This window comes from Tetrao urogallus, assembly GCF_951394365.1.
Source record: "Tetrao urogallus genome assembly, chromosome: 6".
In the NCBI taxonomy this organism is placed as follows: Eukaryota; Metazoa; Chordata; class Aves; order Galliformes; family Phasianidae; genus Tetrao; species Tetrao urogallus.
Genome location: NC_136819.1, coordinates 6,494,206 through 6,512,887, shown reverse-complemented (window position 1 = coordinate 6,512,887; position 18,682 = coordinate 6,494,206). Strand labels below are relative to the sequence as shown.

The window sequence follows — 18,682 nt, the reverse complement described above, 5'->3', positions numbered from 1 at the left end:
GCAGGAAAACCCACCCTGTAAAAGTGCTCCAAATATTCCCTCATTGCTAAAGAGATTTGAAGGGAGAAAAGGCCCAGAAACAAAGCAGAAAATGGAATTCATGCGTTATCATGTTCTGTGCCAGCAAATGTCTTAAAAGTCATCCAATGAGATGATGAGGCAAAGGTTGAAGTGCAGCAGCGCTCTCTGTCACCCAATGTTTTTCTGCCTTCCTGAAGCAGTGAATGCGGAAAGTACTGTGAAAAAGGGAGAGAAGACAATCAGCTTGATTAGAAACAGGGATTTCTTCGACACTGCAGCTCACCATGGGTGTTTCTCACTGGCTCCTGGCTTCTGTGCTCTTTCTGCCGCTCTCTGTAACAGCACAAGGTAAGTTGTTGGAGGTCTGTGACGACAGAAGAATAATCTCCTTGGCACCAGGCTGCTCCACTGCAGCCAGCAAATGATTTTTAGAGTCTTACTCTAGGACAACTTTGTTCAAGGGCTTTCTCTCCAAAGGTAACCAGAGGGATCTCAGTTCTATCTAATTCTAACACAACATGGATTGCAGGCAATTTCGTAATTCATTTGTGTGGGGTTTTTTTTTCCCCAGGATGTTCTGTCTCCGACAGCAATCCGAGTGTTCCTGAAAATAACAATCCTGGACAAGTTGTGGCCAATATCTCTGTGGAACCAGGTTTCACTGTAACTATCGATCCTAGCTCTCCAGATGGCAATTATTTTGTCATCCAGGAGTTCGAGCTGCAGCTGAGCAAAAGCGTGGACTATGAGGTAAGCCTTCAGCGGGCAGACTGTAAGGATGAGTTGGGTAATGCTGGGATGCAGTGGGTTTCAGCCTGAGATCTTGGTCTTTCAGGAATTTGTAGCCCAAGTCTAAAGCATAAAGGCAATACCTTTGAAAAATAAGCGTATTTCAGATGGAAGATCAGCCCTTACACAGGCAGAGGACGTGGATGAGGGGTGGTTGCATGATATGCTTGTTGCAACTTTCTTTCAATAAATCTGTAAGAATAAAAGCAAGCAGAAGGTTTTAAACCAGAAGGGTGACAACGGCAGTGTTCAGAGCTTCCCAGGACTCATGTGAAAGGATCCCTGTTTGCCAGTTTCGAAATACAGTTCTGAGCAGTGAGGTGATGTGCATAAAGGCAGCGTAAAAGCTCAGTGTGTTTAGTTAGGATGCTGCTAAACCATTCTACCTCCCTGCCGAGTTCTGTATGCAGCCACAATTGTCCTTAAGATGCCTTTCCAACAAAGTAAAAACCCACATTTGAGTAAAGAATAGCAGGCAAAGGTAACACCCTGCAGGCGATGCTGTACTTGCTGCACGGCACATTTCTGTTTCATTCAATTTAAAAAGAAATCTCTGTTTGAACTTACCTAAAGTAGGAGAAAATAGTTAATTAGCTCTTCTGCCATGTTACAGGGATCACAAAGAAGCTCTTGATCAGTCAGCTTTGACTCCAGTATAAAAAAGAGCCCAGTGTTGATGAATGGCTGTAAAAGAAAGAAGGGAATAGTTAGATATGTCTGAAAACAAGATAAAGCCCAGCAGCATTACTGATTCAGAAAGAGTTGGTGTATTTCTAAATGTTTTTTTTTTTTGCATGCAGACTGACACTGTGCTGTTAGTGATCCTGACTTGTGACAACAATGCTGGGGAGGTGAGTGCTCTTCCAAACACTCAGTTCTGTTATAAGGCAGCACAGGGAAGCATGTGCATCCCTCATCTCGTTCTAGTGGCTCTGCGAATGGCAGGGATGGGAACAAATTGCAAACCCCCCACATAGTGGGTTGTCTGTAAATCATAGAATCATAGAATCACCAAGGTTGGAAAAGGCTGGAAAAGATCATCCAGCCCTCAACACAGTGTCCAAATGTCCCTTGAACACAGCCCCATACAGCACCCACCCAAGTGTGCTCCTTACACCATCCCCTCTACCGCTTGGTAATCTGTTAGCAACCCCTAAGTCTCTTTTTTTCTCTTTGATTCTCTCGCTTTACTCCATCTGCAGAGTTACAGCCTGACAATTACTGTGACCATTCTCAATCTGAATGATAACAGCCCAGTGTTTCCGGAAACCAACCTCACCAGAGTTATACCTGAGGTAAGGATTTCACAGAAATGTGTTACCAAGTGCTGTGGGACTAAGGGATTTCTACCAGGGAGATGTCTTCAGCCAATTTCACAGAGAGAATAACCACAACAACTTTGTTTCAGGACACAAAAGTGAATGCAACCATTGTAGCCCGTGAAGATGTAAGTGCTAGTGATGCTGACTTGGACATAATCTACTATAAACTCAATTCGACAGTGCAGGTAAGCATCTTTCTTCTTTGGGAGAAAAAAGTGTAGCTCTGAAAAAGTCCTTGTGTTTGATTCAGATGAGCCCCAGCTCTGAGACTAGAGGATTGCTGTATGGCATCTGGTTCTCCAGCATCTTCTCGGAGAGGTATGCCTTCTGCAAGAACCAAGTGTTGGTCTGGTTAGCAGAACATTGCAATTGATATTGCTGATACTGAAATTTTCTTGTTTATGGTTTTATCACACAGTACAGCTCAAACTCTCATCTAAGACATTTTGAGTCATGGGATTCAGGGAAGTCACAATGGGATGGTCTGTAAACAGATCAGCAGAGATCTTCGAACTTCATGGAGCTCAGAAATGCACTGAGTCAGAGAGAGAAAGTTGCTGTTGTTATCTTGTTTGTCTACAGAGCCAATGCGAAGTGGGGATAGCATGATCTGCCCAAGATTTCAGAAGTTTTTATCAAAGACAAAGGCAGACTTCATTTTCTTCTTGGTTTAAATCCAGAGGCAGCATTTTTAAACCTATCTTTGATGACAACTGCTAGTAGAGCTTTTCCATTTCTTCCCCCCACAGAACACCAACGATTATTTTGCCATAAAAGGAGTCAATAACCCTGAAATCTATTTACAAAAAGCGTTGAATTATGACAAATTTAACTTCGCAACATTGCTCTTGTATGCAATGGTAAGTTATTTTGGAGCATATTTTGGGTAAGTCTGAATGAGAGGTCTCTCAGATGGCAGGAAGGAGGGTAGATAGTGAGGGCAGTGGGTTTGGAGCAGCCTTCCACCTCCATAATCACATGTGACTGCAGTGCTGCTACCAGACCTGCATTCAGCCCACCTTTATCAGCAGAATGTCAGCAGATGATTGACTGAGCTAATTTCATGAGTTCATACACCTCAGACAGAATGGAGTTAGAACAGCTAGGGGACCTTGGGCCACTGGTTTTCCAGGTGGGATCTTCAGGCAATAAAACTGCATCTTACAAATACAATTTGCTTTTGGGTACAGGACAATATTGAGGGCACGAACGGAATCATTCATACAGCTACTGCAACAATTAACATAATTATTGAGCAAGCTGACACCAGACCTCCCTGGTTCCTACCCTGCACCTTCATTGACACGGAAAGAAGCATTTGCATCAGCAGCACCTATACTGGCAGAGTCAATATGTCCGAGATGTCGGTAAGAAGGCATGATAAAATGGTATCCCTCATGCTATTAGCACCTAATCATTGTCATGAGCTTGTGCTGATCTCCAGGCATAAACGCAGTCTTCATCACCCTGGAAAGTGAAAGTTTTCCTTCCCTCCCTCCGTCCCCAGCAATTAATCTGATTCTGCTCGGGTAAAACCAGCAGAGCCATGCTGGGATGGAAGAGCACTGGATAGCTCTTGGTGTTGTAGCATATTATGTAATACTTTGCCTTTCCATTGCAGACTGAACCACTCACCTTGGAGCCAGGGCCCATCTATGCTATCGATCCTGACTACATTTTAAATGAAAAAATTGTGTACAGTATTGTTGGTGGTGAGTGGAATTTGTCACCTTCTCCAAACTGCATTACTCTTATATCTCCTACATTAGTTGCCAAGAGGACATACCCTTGGCAGCACATGAGAGTTAAGGGCCTGCAGATTTACCCCTCTGTTTCTGACACAGAAAAATAATTAAATGCACAGAACATTGTGGATTAAGTAGAAGAAACAGACTGTACAGAGAGGAAAATGAAGAAAACTTCCGGCCCATAAAACAAGCTTCACAAATTCTGATTCAGAAGGACTTCCCCTCACTTTTGGGTAGTGAGCCATGTTTCATTTTTAAGCTTTTAGACTTGACTTTGCCAGTCTGGTCACACCACTCTCATGCAGTCTTTGAGCTGAACCTAAAAACTCCCACATCCTCGGCATAATTTTCATTCATCATTTCATGCTCTTATTCCTCTGTTCATTTACCACAGTCTAATCTGCCTTGTTTTATCCTTGATTTTAAAAAGGTTACTTGAATACAGTGAAATGATTGCCCAATCATTGGCTGGGCCACTTGGCCATCCATTACATTCAAAAGACTATTTTTATTTATTTATTTATTTTTTGTGACAGTGGCTTCTAGATTAACCACCAAGGCAAAGGCAGATCATACAGATCAGGAAGAGTGATGACTTTTTTTATTCCACATAGTCCCACATCCGTGACTATCTTTCTGATAGTGAAGACATCATTGAACCTCAGATTCCATTTTGGATGTAGTGTGGCCTCAGCTTCCCACAGTCAGTGGGAACCCAATAAGGGAGATCTTGTCTAAATACAGCCTATAGCATCTAAGAGTAAGGAACACAAGCAAAAATGATACTTATATCTTACTGTACATCCAGCATAGACGGTTTTATGATTCAGACAGAGAGCAGTGATATATGAGGCTGATTTTTACCTCTATATCAGTGCAAGAAGGCTTCTGTGTCTAGGCTCCTTTTGTACTCAGCAGAGAAAAATAAGTGCTTCCAGAGAAGAATGCAACTCATAATGACCATATCCACAATTAGTCAGATAGGTAACAAGGCTGAGTGGAGATGCCTGCCCGCTAGATGCCTAGAGCTATTCAAGGTGAAACCCCACTCAACTGCTCTCTTAGCTTAGCTTTTTGTAGCCTCAGTTCTTAGCTGTCACCAAGAGGAGCCATGAGCTCCAGGTCACTTTATGAAAGTATCCCATGTTTGAATGGTCTTTCTGTTTCTTCAGGGAATGCAGATAACGTATTCTCAGTGGATGCAGACACAGGAAATCTAACTATGAACAAAGTAGCAACTTCTGCAAATTCATACCTATTACAGGTGATGGTAAGTCTGATGACACTGTAGCAGAAATCCAGTATAGCTGGCTTTCTAGGAAGCAGGGATCTTGTCGTGTCAGGAATTGATCACATTAATAACGAAAGCTAACTTTTTCACATCCTTTTTTTTCTTCTTTTTTGGAAAGCCTTTAGACCTAGTAGTTGATCAGTATCTCATATCAGTTTTCATGTAAATCTTTTGCAGGAGTCAAGGCCTTTTCTCTTATGATTGTGTAGTATTTTTAAAGCAAGTTAACTGAGTGAGGACATCCTGCTGAGTTCAAAGCATGGATGAGTAGAAAGCTTTCTGTAGACAGGACTGGAGCTTGTGTCACAACAGTTAATGTCATTCACTCCTAAAAACAAGCTCCTCTTTTGGTTAAACTCCTCAGGAAAGAAGCTGAAAAGCACTCCTGCACATATATACCCAGGAAGTGTGGACTCTAAGTAACTGAACTGACCAAATCCCTCATGAAGTAGAGCAGACTTTGCCTGCTGGTGCTGGAATCCCAATGCTTTGCTCTGGAGCATGGTAATTTGTCCAGAGCTGACCTTATGGAGAGCCGCGTCCAGATGTTAGGACTAGACCAAGACTGTGTGGACAGCCAACAGTGGAAGCAAGCTTAACTACAAGGACCACAAGCCATAAGGTTCCCCTCCTGTGGCTCAAAGTTCACTGCAAATCATGGAAAGAAAGCTTATGGGTTGGAGCAGGTTTTGTATCAAGCCTATCCTTTTTATGTCTCATCACTAAAAGGAATGTCTCTCTCTTTCTCCCCAGGCCACTCAAGTCAACAACAAACAGAAATACTCCATAGCCAATGTAGAAATTCAGGTCGTCAATAAAAGTGACCATGCACCACGCTTTGAGTCCGGAATCTATGCAGGGACAGTGTCTGTTGGTCTGGACCCAAAAAGTTTTGTCTTCCAAGCTGGTGATTCTTCAAGCCCCCTGATGATAGCAGCACTGGATGATGATTTCCCTGATGTAAGAAATAGAAAATGCACTGAATTCTTCATCACTGCTTCGACCTTAAAGCGGGATAAGCAAACATGGGGAGGAAGTGGTGGGGAAAGACAAACACACTGTTTTCTTTAGTGTCCCATATATTTATCTGTAAATTCTACATAGATTAGTACCATTTGTGGTATGGTCTAATCTGGAGAAGCTGCTGGACTCCTTTCCTCCAAGAACAAGTCCCACTTAGATTTAGGTAGGTGAGCTGATTTACTGCAAAACAAAATGCTTGATAAGATCAGAATTAGCCAATACTGTGAACAGGTCCAAATCTGAGCTTCTGAGAAGAGATAGAAAGGCAGGATCCCATTCAGAGGGGTCTTCTCTTAGCCAGGTCAAGGGTAGTTACTTGCGGACCAGTCTGGGAAGAGGAGACAGTCTGCAGAGAGCAAATTAGCAAGGTCTTGCAGTCTCGAGCTAGAAATATTAAACCTTCTCCCTGTAATGATTCATTTTGAAGGAGCCATTCCTAGAAAAAAATATTAGAAAAAGGGAAGGGGAAGAGATTAACCGACCAGCCGTTCTCTTCTTCCCTGTTAAACACAGAAAAGTGTGATAGTTTTAGAGACAAAGGAAATAATAGCGCAGACCTCAGAAAAAGGATTGTCCTTCATTTACATGCCCCTTTGCATCCCTGTTGAAGACAGAACTAATCAATTTTCTCATCTAGGAAAAGAGGTAGTGGCCTCAAGTTGCACTAGGGGTGGTTCAGGTTGGATATTAGGAAAAGATTCTTCTCAGAAACAGTGATGAAGAATTGAAACAAGTTGCCTAGGGAAGTGATAGAGTCACTGTCCCTGGAGATGTCAAAGAACTGTGGAGTGTGGCACTGAGGGACATGGTTTAGTGTGCACAGTGGCAACGTACTGGTGTTTGGACTTGATCTTTTCCTCCCTCAATGCTACTATGATTCTATGAAAATTAGAAGATCCCTTGCACAGATGTGTTTTGTTTGTGGAAATATTAATGACACCAACACAAGCTGGTTGAGTCCTGGGATGTTTTTTGGACGCAAAACTTTTAGGATACATTCTTACCTTCTTACGATAGAATTATTTCCTATTCTGTACATCTGCTTATACTGAAGGCACATTTGACAAGTCCTGCTAACAGAGGCTTACAAACATGCACACAAAACACAGCGAGGTTTCATCATTCACTCTTCTGGTTTTTCAGAAAGTCAACCCAAACATTGAGTACTACATAAGGAACAACACCAATTTCATCGCAACCAAAGATGGACTTATCCTGACTAATGTGATGCTGCACTCACCGGAGACTGCAATCATGGAGGTAAGCAACTTTCTTTATGACCTTGGCCAGGACTGTGGAAAGAAGGGAGAGTAACAAGAAAGGAGTAACAAGGATGGGATGTCATTAGATAAAGGCCAATCTTTGCCCCAGCCATTTGTATCACAAATATATAGGGATGGAGGGAGATGAAGTGATGGTTAATGCACTCTGCATGATACAGGCTGTATCTGGCACTAGCTGTAAAATCTTTTCTTTTATCCTCCTGTGGAAGATATCATTGGAGACAAGCTATTTTTTTTCCCCCACGCAGGCTGTTGCAAAAGATACAGTGAGTCTACAGGAGGGAAGCACTGTAGTAACAGTGGAGATCACCGCTGCCAAAGGTAGATTGGGTATCTTTTGTATTCTGGTTCACTGACCTCAGACTGAGTTATCCCACCAAGCTGAGCTAGCTTCAATGGAGGCACAGCACAGAAGGAAGAAGGAGCTGAGTGTGGTGGAGCTCCACATCAGGTCTGTGGGCTGTGTCTCCCTAGGAGACATGATTAAGAATTAAAAATTCACTGACGTTTTAAACCCTCAACAGCTTATTAATGATAAACTGAGAGTGCAATCAAATGCAGAGAGAGTACTCAAAGTCCATTGTCATAAACAGGCCAGTAGGAGGAAAATGCTGTGTTTCATTAATCATTAAACTTTAAAGAGATTAATTTACATTACAAAATGAAGCTGGAGATCTTAAAGAAAGAAACCCAATGACAACTACAAGCAAAGCTTAACCCTGTAGAAGTTACTGTATCAGCACTGTAATGTGGATGATCTCCATACAAACATACTTATGCTGACCAGAGGCTGAAAGCATAAACTACTCCTACCAATTTTTCCTGTTAGAATCACTCTGCCCAGTGAGAGAAATTAAAGGTCTTAAGGATCTCTGTGACTACTTTTCTTCTCTTGGAAAGAAAAGGGACTTTGCCCAGTTCCAAAAGAGCCTGACAGCTCTAATTTAGAAACTGGAATCAGCTTTAAGAAGGAAACTGCAAGAAGAAATGTAGCAAAACTCCCTCATGACGTGATCTCTTTCTTTCTCATGGCTGTTCGTATCTTTGCCTTCAGCATAAGAAGGATACACTACTGTACTTCCTACTGGTAAAATATAAAGAAGTCAGACCTGACCTGGTTGTTCATATTGACATCAGAGTCAGTCGTTCTCCTTCCAAGAAGCACAGCCTTATTCCTTTTCTATATTTTGTTTCTATATTTATATGCCCATCACTGCCAAAGGTGAAGTTTCACATTAAAGAAAGCTTTACATTTTCACAGACACGTGTCCAAATGTATCTTAGTTTTGCTTGCTAGTGGAAATGCACGAAGTGGGAACAGACAGGATCTACCTAGTTCTAATTCTGTTTGTCTAACACGGTTGTGCACATATTTGCTTATTTAAATTGTGTGTAAACATCGTATACTTGTAAATGGGTGCTTTTTCCATTTCTTATAACTGCACACAAGTTATAATATTCTTACAAAAAACCTGTTCTTCTTGGGCAGCTACTGAATGGCCTTAGATCTCATTAAATATCCCACTGCCACATTCTGCAGCACAAGATGCTTCTCTGCCCTTCAAAAAGTGTTTGGATTTTTCCCCAAAGGGAAGCATTGTGGTAAAAAAAAGTTGGTTGACACTGCTAGACCTCATAACACTGTTTGGTTTTTTTTTTCTTTTCTTCTTTTTTTTTTCTTGTAGCTGAAACCTCTGCCTCTGATAAAATACACACTGCACAGGATATGGGTATCTTAGGTGGTATCTTAGCTGCGTTGCTATTAATTGCCTTAGTCTTCCTTGGAGTGATGATATATAAACAATATGGAAACACAGTCAAGTTCCTGATTAATAAAAAAGTAAGTACCTTCTTTGTACCTGGCCCCTGTTTAGATGTTGTTAGGGACCCGAGGAGGATTTCAAGTATGGATGGGCTTTCCAAATATTACACATATGTGTGAAAGTGATGATCCTTGTGGGCCCCTTCCAACTCAGGGTATTCAGTGATTTTATGCACTGATTCATCTCTAGCTCCTCAGGTCTTTGGCAGCCTCATAGCTTCTATGCTCAGGGCTCAGGTTGTCAGACTGGATGATGATCTCTGCCTTAGGATGAAGAATCTCAACTCCCCTGAAAGGAAAACTGACTTGTTTGCAGCTGTAAGGAGCATGCCTTGGAAGGAAGGTGTAATAGCATTCCAAGTTGTGGGAAATTATCCCTTGTGAAAGTTTTTTTTTTTTCTCTCAGTGCAGAAAGTGAATATATCTCCACAACTACCAATAGTCTTGCTGGTTTATACTGGGCAAAATCCAGCCAAGTCACTTCAGCCACACTCCTCCAGCCAATTTCTTTTCCTTTCACTACACTCACAAGGTGTCTCTTCTCCTGTAGTTCTCCAAGGATTTCCCTGGAAGCTACGACAACCAAGCTTACAGGCAAGACGAACATCCTGATCTGAGTGCCAACAAGCAGGAAAGCACAGTAACCGAGATACAGCAGCCATCACTTTTCTTGACACCTTCTAGTGAACAAGAAATTCATGGACTTCCACAGACTTCCCCAGCTTTCACCATCATTTCTGACCAGAAGGTGGAAGAAGAAGAAGAAGAGGAAGAGGAAAAGGTGGAAGAGGACACTAAACATGAAAAAGAAGTGAAATCTATCCTCAAAACAGACAGGAATGAAGGGGACCCAGGATACAAAGCTGTGTGGTTTAAGACCGATGTGGATCCAAGTGGAGAGAATGTTGAAGTGATTAATGACAGTGCAGCAGATTATGATGATGACAGTGACCAAGATCTGCGGGAGAATGAGAAGGAGGAAGAAGATTACAAGGATGACCACCACTGAGATCTGGGAGTGTTCCTTGCCTCAGACAGCTCATCATTCCAAGCTGCAGAAGTGTCAGTCAACATGTCTACCAGAGATGACAGCGATGCATAATGGAACTAGGTCTGCAACTATCCCCTCACCAAAATGGAGAAATGTCATTGCTTGGGTGAGACAGAGCCCACCTTTCTGCTCAGGGCAAAACTGAAATGCAGGAGGACAAAGTTGACTGTCCTGCATGCAGAGATTAAAACCAGAAGGGATTATAACTAATTCAAACTTCTAGTAAGACCTTGAAATATGGCTTGGGATTTTGTATGGGGAAAACACGTCCCATCCTTCTTCCTATTTGTCCTAGGGTCCCCTACATCACATTTCCCAAGCTGATAGGTATATGGGAGATGTAGCTGAACTGACTTTGAAGCATTTATCTCAGTTCATGGTAGCAACTTAGTTGTATGATCCAGTGCTTTCATCTCCTCTTGGTGGGTAAATGAGCCAGCACTGACTGCTCAGCTGTTCCCTTTAGGTGTTGCATGTTGACGTCAGCTGCAAGACATTAGCCAATGCAAGTCACTCCAACCCTGCTGTTGCTCCCATGACTTCAGGACCTGGCTCTGCTCTCTGCATCCCAGCAGGAGCAGCTAGCATGACTCACTAGGGACACCACTGTAGGTCTCCTTTCTGCCAGAAAATGAACATTCAGATGATTGGGAGATGCTGTTTCCTCTGCTGCTGATAATCAAGGACTGATAACATATTCTTTACTGAAAGAATCTGTCATTCATTATTCTTTGTCACAAACCATTAATTGTGGGTCCTTCCTTGGCTGTATCCTATGTGTCAACGCAAAGAGCTCCTGCCATAGCCTGTCTACAGAATGTCAGGTGTATTTCCAAAAAGCAAAAGATGTCATTCCAAAGGTGTATTTCCAAAAAGGAAAAGATGCCATTCCAAAGTGCTAGATGTGGATCAGCACATTGTTTCCCCTGTCCAACAGGACTCAAGGTGTTCCTTTTATCATTGCTGCTGAAAGTGGAGGTCAGCAGTCCTCCACACACCTCACTTAGTGTAGATGAAAACCTCTTTGCATCCCCATTTTTTTCCATTCACAATGAGCCCAGCAGGCTCTTTTGATGGTAAAATGCCATCTTTCAGGCTTTACCTAGAGCCAAGCTGCAGCTCAAAAGCAGAGGTGGTCCACTGAGAACACGGAAAGAAACAATAAATAATCCTGCCTGTGACCTATGGGCTATTCTCCGCAACACTGTCATTACTCCAGATAAACCCGTGAGAGGGAAACCAAAACACAACTGCTGGGCTTCTTGTCTACCCCAAAACATAAGACAATCAGTTCCCAGCAGGCTTTCATCCTCTTCGTTTCCACTTTTTTTTTTTTTCTTCTTTTTTTTCTGTACATTTCCCCATCTTGCTGTTGCTAGTGCTCAGCTCTGCCAGGGTTTCTCTGAAAAGAGAAGCCCTGCTATGTGGACTTCAGGAAGTGCACTTTCGCTCAAGGTAGAGACTGAAATATGGGAAGGCTTTCTCCTTACTGCAATAAAGTTATTTGCCCAGAAATACTGTTGTTTGTCTGATAACAGAGGGTGGGGAGAGTGCCTTATATTTACCTTGCAAGCATAGTTCCTCTGGTAGCTTCAGGTTATCTCCAGCGAATAGTTTCTATGGGGCTGTGAGAATTCCCCAGTAATTGCTAATTGCTAGCCCATCACATCCAGCCATCACCAAGAGTAAGGGTAGAGCTAAGCCTGTCCTCAAGGCTGTTGCTACACTTGGAAAGATTGATAACAGGTGGGTGAAAACAGAGCGTTTCTGCTGTGACTCCCTTTCGGGCCTTTGCTTTTGTCACTTAATCTGTCTCAGGGTCCAAAAATGAACCACCAGCTTGCAGTGCCCCAAGAACTGGTGTTTAAGAAGCAAGTTTGGAGCAAAATGTCTCAGTGGCTGTGATTTTCATAGCACAGGGTGGTGTCCCACATCAGTAGTTGACATAATCTGGCCTACATGGAAAAGGGATGACCTTTGTGGAAGGCAAGCAGAAAACTGAACTAAGTGGCTATTGCACTCTTAAAACAGCAAGTTCTCACCATCAGATAGGCAAAGGAAACAGGCATAGCACTGTGTTTTCTAACACTCGTGGGTATGGGAAGAGATTGCAAAGGGTAGAAGAGATTTGTGAGAGGGAGCAAAGTGCAGATAAAAACAACCTGGTGTTTATAATCTCTTCTGCCCTCACAACTGGGACCAGTACTTACCAGAACTCATCTGTTGTTATTCACAGTTCTGCTATGTGGGTTACAGTTGGCTGTTCCTTCCTCAGTGCACTATTGAGAAATCTTGAATTATTTCAAGGCATAATGACCTGATAAGTGACTGACTGACATTGAGAAGCAGTGCTGATTGCCAGGTTGTGTCTGCCTTTAACAAATGAGGAAAAACATTTCTGGGAGAAATGCTGACGCGCAAATGTGTAATACTGAAAAGCAAGGAACATGGGCCAGGCCCAAACTTGCCCTGGTGGACTTAAATATGCACAGCCAGTGAATGCTGGCCTGGTAGCTATTGTAGCATGGTGAACTGACACCACCACCATGGTGATGCATGGAGGAACACATGCCATCTACCCTGGATCAGCTGCCCTTTAACTGCACTAGCACAGAAGTACCTCTCTCAAAGCTGCTCAACCCAGGACTGCAAATTCTCGGCAGGCAGAGATGTTCCTCCATCTATGTGCGTGGTTGGACATGCAGCAATGGGCACCAGAGATGGGCTGGTGGCCTCTGTCATTGTTATTCACCTGTTCCCCCCAAGTTTTAGCACTAATCTTCAGCGGAGTGTGTGCTATGGGAGGCAGCAGGTCCCCTAAAGAAAATGTCCTTCCTGAACATGCCCATGGGAAGGATCTCTTCTCTCTTACTCCTCACACCGGTACACCAAGGTATTTTCCTAGCACTCTCCATGCAAGTGGTCACTGTTTCCCTTCTCATTTCCTTCAGCATTTTGCTGGCTTTGGGGTTACTGGCGACATAACTTTGCTTTCACTTTTATATTTTGAGACTGTTTACTTGTGAACTGTCCTCCTGAATGTTTTCCAGCAGTATGTAGTTCCTGGTGACTGACACAGCGTAGCTGTTTCATTCTTCCCCTTTGCTGTGCCATACGTGATCCAATCCTTTCTGCTGGCACAATATTTGTACTCTGTCTGCCCTCTCCTGCTGTGCTGTTTCACTTTTGGACATATGCATTGGCACACTGATGAGTCCCATCAATTTGCAATCTGTTCTCGTCTGTTGATGCTTTGCTTTCCCCCATTGGTGTGTTTCTCATGCTTTTGGCCATATGTATTGACATGCAGCTTGAATCTGGGCACCTTTGCAATCCATTGGTATTTTCACTTTCCTAAACTTGACACACAATTGAAATCCCTTAATTTTGCCGCTCACCTGTGATGCTCCCTGTAGGCACTTTGTTTCTCTGCAGCCCAAGCTGCTCAGTCTGTCCCTATGCAAGCTCTTATGTTCATATTCTTTTATCCTGAAACGTTCATTCTGGAAAAACCCAGAGCTCAGTGTTTTCATTAAGACAAATTACAATAGAACTCAAAAGGAAAAAGGTGTGATCAAATAATGCCACATCACGTGGAGAGCAAAGGTATCTGTCTTTAATTCTGCACAGCTTGAATTAGAAAGCTGAAAGAGAAGGTGCTTCTGCTGGCTCCTACCTCTGCTTGGTCATTCCTTCAGTCATACAGTGAATTGAGATATATTGTGAGCACGAAGCTTTCCCTTGAAATTCTTCTCTTTGGATAACAGTCCCACATATCATGGAACAGATTGGGCTCAGAGACCCATAGTTCACCCTTCTAATTATGTTGCAAAAGATCGCAGCCTCACTGATAACATAGTATACGTTCACAATAAAAAAGCAAAAGAAAATCTGTCCTTTGCTTCGGCACTGATTTGACATACAAAGTTCAGAACACTTTCAATCATTTTTCACTCGCTCATTCCTTTTGGGTGAGATATCAGATTTCATTTAAGAAGCAGTCCCATATTTCTTGTGTGTTTGGTTGCCCTGGAAAAAACTTCTCCTGGGAAGCTGGCCAAAGACGAGTTCTCTACGGGTCATCTGTTTGTACCATGCTAAGTTCTGTGAGATGTGAATAGTTACGAGGTCTCCTGAAGGCCTTCTTTCTGAATCCAAGGGGTGTGGGATGAGGGATGCCATGGCCGAAGGGAAATGCACTGTGGGCCTCTGCAGTGGCTGGTTATGGACCTACCAAGGCTGAGCAGTCCCACTGGTTATTTGGAGAGGAGTGCTCATTGGAGCTGTGTGCAGCCTTTGGGATTCAATGTGGAGAAGTGTCTCCTTTGCATGGAAAGGATGCTGGCCTTGAGAGTAAGAAATTCAAGAGAACCTGGCCCTACTTTGTTATTATCAGGTCTTTCCTAGCTACTTAAAACCCTTCTCTCTGGATCTCTTTTGCCTCCTTACTGGCCATTTTCTATCCCAAAATATACATGACTTGTGACTCCAAGTGGTCTTTAACACAATTACCAGGGAGGGGAGGAGATGAGATGTGGGTCTTCCAGATGTTAAATTCCAGTTTTAAATGCAAAATATAGGCAGAGAGTAACAGTTCTCAGTCAAAGCAGCTAGCTTGTGCCTTGCCTCTAATCATAGACTTTGCTAATCATAGACTTTTTTCAGCAATCTTAAAATATCCCGAATTGGAAAGGACCCACAAGGATCATCAGGTCCATCTCTGATGAGACAAATAAAGGAAAAGAAGGCAAAAATCCCACAAGCTCCACTTTTCACCATTATTTTACATGAGAGGAGTGAAAAGTTTCACCCACCAGTTTAATATGAACACAGAATGTCAATAAATTCCAAGTACATTTCTAAGATTCATTTTTCAAACATACGAATTAGACAAATCCAGTTAAATCATGATTTTGTTTATGCTTTTCTACTTTTAACATCAGTAAATACAGACTCAGTACTTATTATCTGTCAGTTATGCTTGTACCTATTCAAAGAAAACTTTGTTTTGTAAAGATTTTTTAGGCAGTTATTGTTATTTGTTATTGTCAAGAGAACTAATAAAACTTAGCAGCAGGCAGAGCTCAGCCTCTCTCAGTTATTGCCTTTTAAAGCCTCTACATCTCATGATCTTATCTTGCCTTGGACTTTCCCTGATAATATTTTTGATTTGATGGGAAGTAGTGAATGAATTCCTTTTTTTGCTTTCATTAGTGAACTGTCTTTATCTCAACCCATGAGTTCTCACACTATTGCCATTCTCTCCCCCATCACACCCAAAGAGAATGGATTTTTTCTGCCTTCTATCCCACATTATTTTTAGAAAGACAGCTAAGAAAAAAATAAACAGAAAGAAGAAGAAAATGTATTTCTTTATGTTAAAGTCTATCTGAGAGTATACTAAATTTGGTTGGACTTCTTGTCTATTTAGTCTGGGAATGTTGACTAACTTTGCCTTACTGTAGACAAAACAATCATCTGTAAATATTTGCATGAAAAAGAAAAATACGCTAAGTGACAGAAATGTTTTCATAAAGTTGCTTGGGTCAGTCACATGCCTTTAGATAAAGCAAAGTGACAAAACGTGTTTCAGTAAGCTTCTTAATAAATGTAATAGGCTCAAATACAAATATTATGAGGAGCACTGTGGCTGTAAAGTCTGAACTTTTCTGAGGCCGGCATGGACTGGCTTCTATACTGATCCTTTCTTTGCAGGACTGGGAAGCATATGTGTTTCACGTTAAGTGTTTTTGATTGAAAATAAGCCTATGATTACCTTTAAAATCTCATCTTTAAACTCTGAAGTCATTCATACGTTTTTGAAAGTTTAAGACTACAGTACAATCTGTTTTAGTGATGCAAAAATCAGCAAAGGCAATCTGTCTGATAAATGCGAACCACTATGGAACAAGTTACACAGAGCTAGGAATCTTCAATTCTTACCTGCTGGAGTTAAAAACTAAAATAAAAAAGAACATCAAACTTAAATCAGCTTACCATAGCCTTTTCCTTGTACATTCAAAATGCTGTATCACAAACTTAGAATAATATTAGCGAAGGGACACATAGCTAAGAGTGAAAAACTGTCATATTATTTTGTTTATGAAAAGAAGCATTAATTCACACAGCTTGATTCCCTAAATGTATCTCAGATTTAAAATATACTAACAAACTGTATATAATGTAGGAATATAGAGGAATAGGTAGGAATAGGGGAGGTTTAGGTTAGATATTAGGAGGAAGTTTTTCACACAGAGGGTGGTGACACACTGGAACAGGTTGCCCAAGGAGGCTGTGGATGCCCCATCCCTGCAGGCATTCAAGGCCAGGCTGGATGTGGCTCTGGGCAGCCTGGTCTGCTGGTTGGTGGCCCTGCACACAGCAGGGGGGTTGATCATTGTGGTCCTCTTCAACCCAGGCCTTTCTGTGATTCTATGAATATAGCTCATATAAGTTCTTTTTTGTCTTCTAAAACTTTTCCACTTCTAAGATCTTTGAAAATGCGTTGTGCTATAAGATGCAATGTCCTAGAGAATCACTTTGTGATCCAAGGTGAATGACTGTGCAGAGAACAATTCTAAGGAATTTTCTCTAGCTCCTGTATAACCCTGGCTTGCATGGTGTCATGGTTTTGTGATTTTTTGGCTTTCGGTATTCCACATCATAACATCATGTGGGGCACTGGGAGTTTAACTGTCAATGCTCAAGTCCTGGGTACCTGCCCAGAAGAGAAGAAGAACTACATTCCCCAGGGGACTTCGCGGTCAGGGAGAGGAGACAGGACTCCTGGCAAGGTTACCTGATGCTCTTTTTCGCCTGCTCTTCGTCGTGGGCGCTGCTCCCGTCTCCCTGCTGCTCAACTGGACTGCGCATCTCCCCTCAGCGTTGTGGAGAGGCCTATCCACCTTTCAGACATTCTCTCTCTCATTATATTTGATGTATTAGCTTCAATTCTGATTATATTGTATTATAGTGTGTTATCTTGCATTCCGATACTATATTTAGTAAATTAGTTTGTTTCTCCTCAGATTGTTGCCGCTATTTTTAATTATTTTGGGGTCCCCTGTTTCCCTTTTCCAGAGGCGCGGATCCCTCCGCCCCGCTCGTCACGGAACCGGGCAGAACCAGCCCACAAACCATTGACACATGGTAAAAAAATGTAGTGAGAGTTGTCAACAAATCTCCAAAGGGAAAATAGCTGTTTCAGTGTTACAGTGGTAAAGCTGGCTTTGAGATTACAGCCGAAAGGAGGTGTTGCAGAAACGGCATAGGGAGATGAGACACTTCTGAGTTCTGAGTACCCTCTGCTGGAGAAAAGTGCAAGTAAGAAGTACCCATTTCGTTTTCATTCTGTCTGTTTAGAACTGAATACCATCACAGATTTCATCAAGCTTTCTTTGGGATATCTGAAAGCAAGCAAAATAACTTTGATACACGACTAATTAGAGTGCACATGCAATGCTGGGTTTAGTGTGGAAGGTATTCAAGATATCTGATGACCTGCTCTCTTTGCATATAGGATAACAGTCAAATACTGAAGACCTGTTTTCACAGGATTTGCCTCGGAGATGTTGCATCTTCAGCTCTTTCGCTCTGAAGGAGCTTCTTATTCCTTCAGAAAAGATCCACCAATTTTATCTTCATTGAAGGGATTTTTCAAACCGTACCTTTCTGTCTTCAAACAACTTCAATAACATACTCTGTTCTCAAACTTGGAAACAGGTTATTCAACATGGGTCCTTCCTGAAGCCCCTTAAGATGAAAGTCTTGGAAGCCTCAAACATCAAGTAGTTGCACTCTAACAGAGCTCTCACAATAGCACACAGCACCTCACTGAGGTTAAATATGGCACGGAGAGGTTGCTGTGATGGATGGCAGAGATTCCAGTTCTGATTCTCATCTTGGCGTTGTGGAAGTTCAGATAAACACTTGTGTGATAAGTGGAATAGATGTAACTTAAGATATCATGTTTTGCTTGGTGATGGGCTTGAGTTTATATATCTTCATGCACGCATTTTATACTTTATTGTAGGATAAGTATGTAAAATTGGGTGGTCTCCTGTGGAGCCAGGGTGATGGTGATGGGTCTTGATCCTTACAGGTCCTTTCCAACAATTCTTATAGTTGCCTCATATTTCAGATATAAAACACAGAAAGGAACAAGCCTGGACACACAGGACTTTGTTCCCTGAAGCTGCTGGATTTTACTACAATCTCAGCTTTCACCTCAGAGAGGCAAGCATTTAGCCCTCATTCCTTCTGGTTTGTGTCACAAGAACAGACTGAAACTGCTGTGAGGAGCTGAAACATTGCATTGCCAAGAGTACTCAAA

The 18,682-nt window shown here is 42.2% G+C and overlaps 1 protein-coding gene across 1 annotated transcript; it reads left to right on the top strand.

Moving 5' to 3' along the window:
* Nucleotides 1-305: 305 nt before the first annotated feature.
* On the top strand, nt 306-10,308 carry CDHR5 (cadherin related family member 5; the record flags this gene model as incomplete). Its single annotated transcript, XM_079537036.1, has 14 exons — nt 306-369; nt 593-771; nt 1,611-1,661; nt 2,013-2,105; nt 2,219-2,317; nt 2,882-2,992; nt 3,323-3,499; nt 3,754-3,844; nt 5,053-5,150; nt 5,925-6,131; nt 7,338-7,454; nt 7,726-7,798; nt 9,163-9,317; nt 9,850-10,308. The coding sequence occupies 14 exons, from the start codon at nt 306-308 to the stop codon at nt 10,306-10,308; spliced, it is 1,974 nt and encodes a 657-aa protein (XP_079393162.1).
* Nucleotides 10,309-18,682: the final 8,374 nt, after the last annotated feature.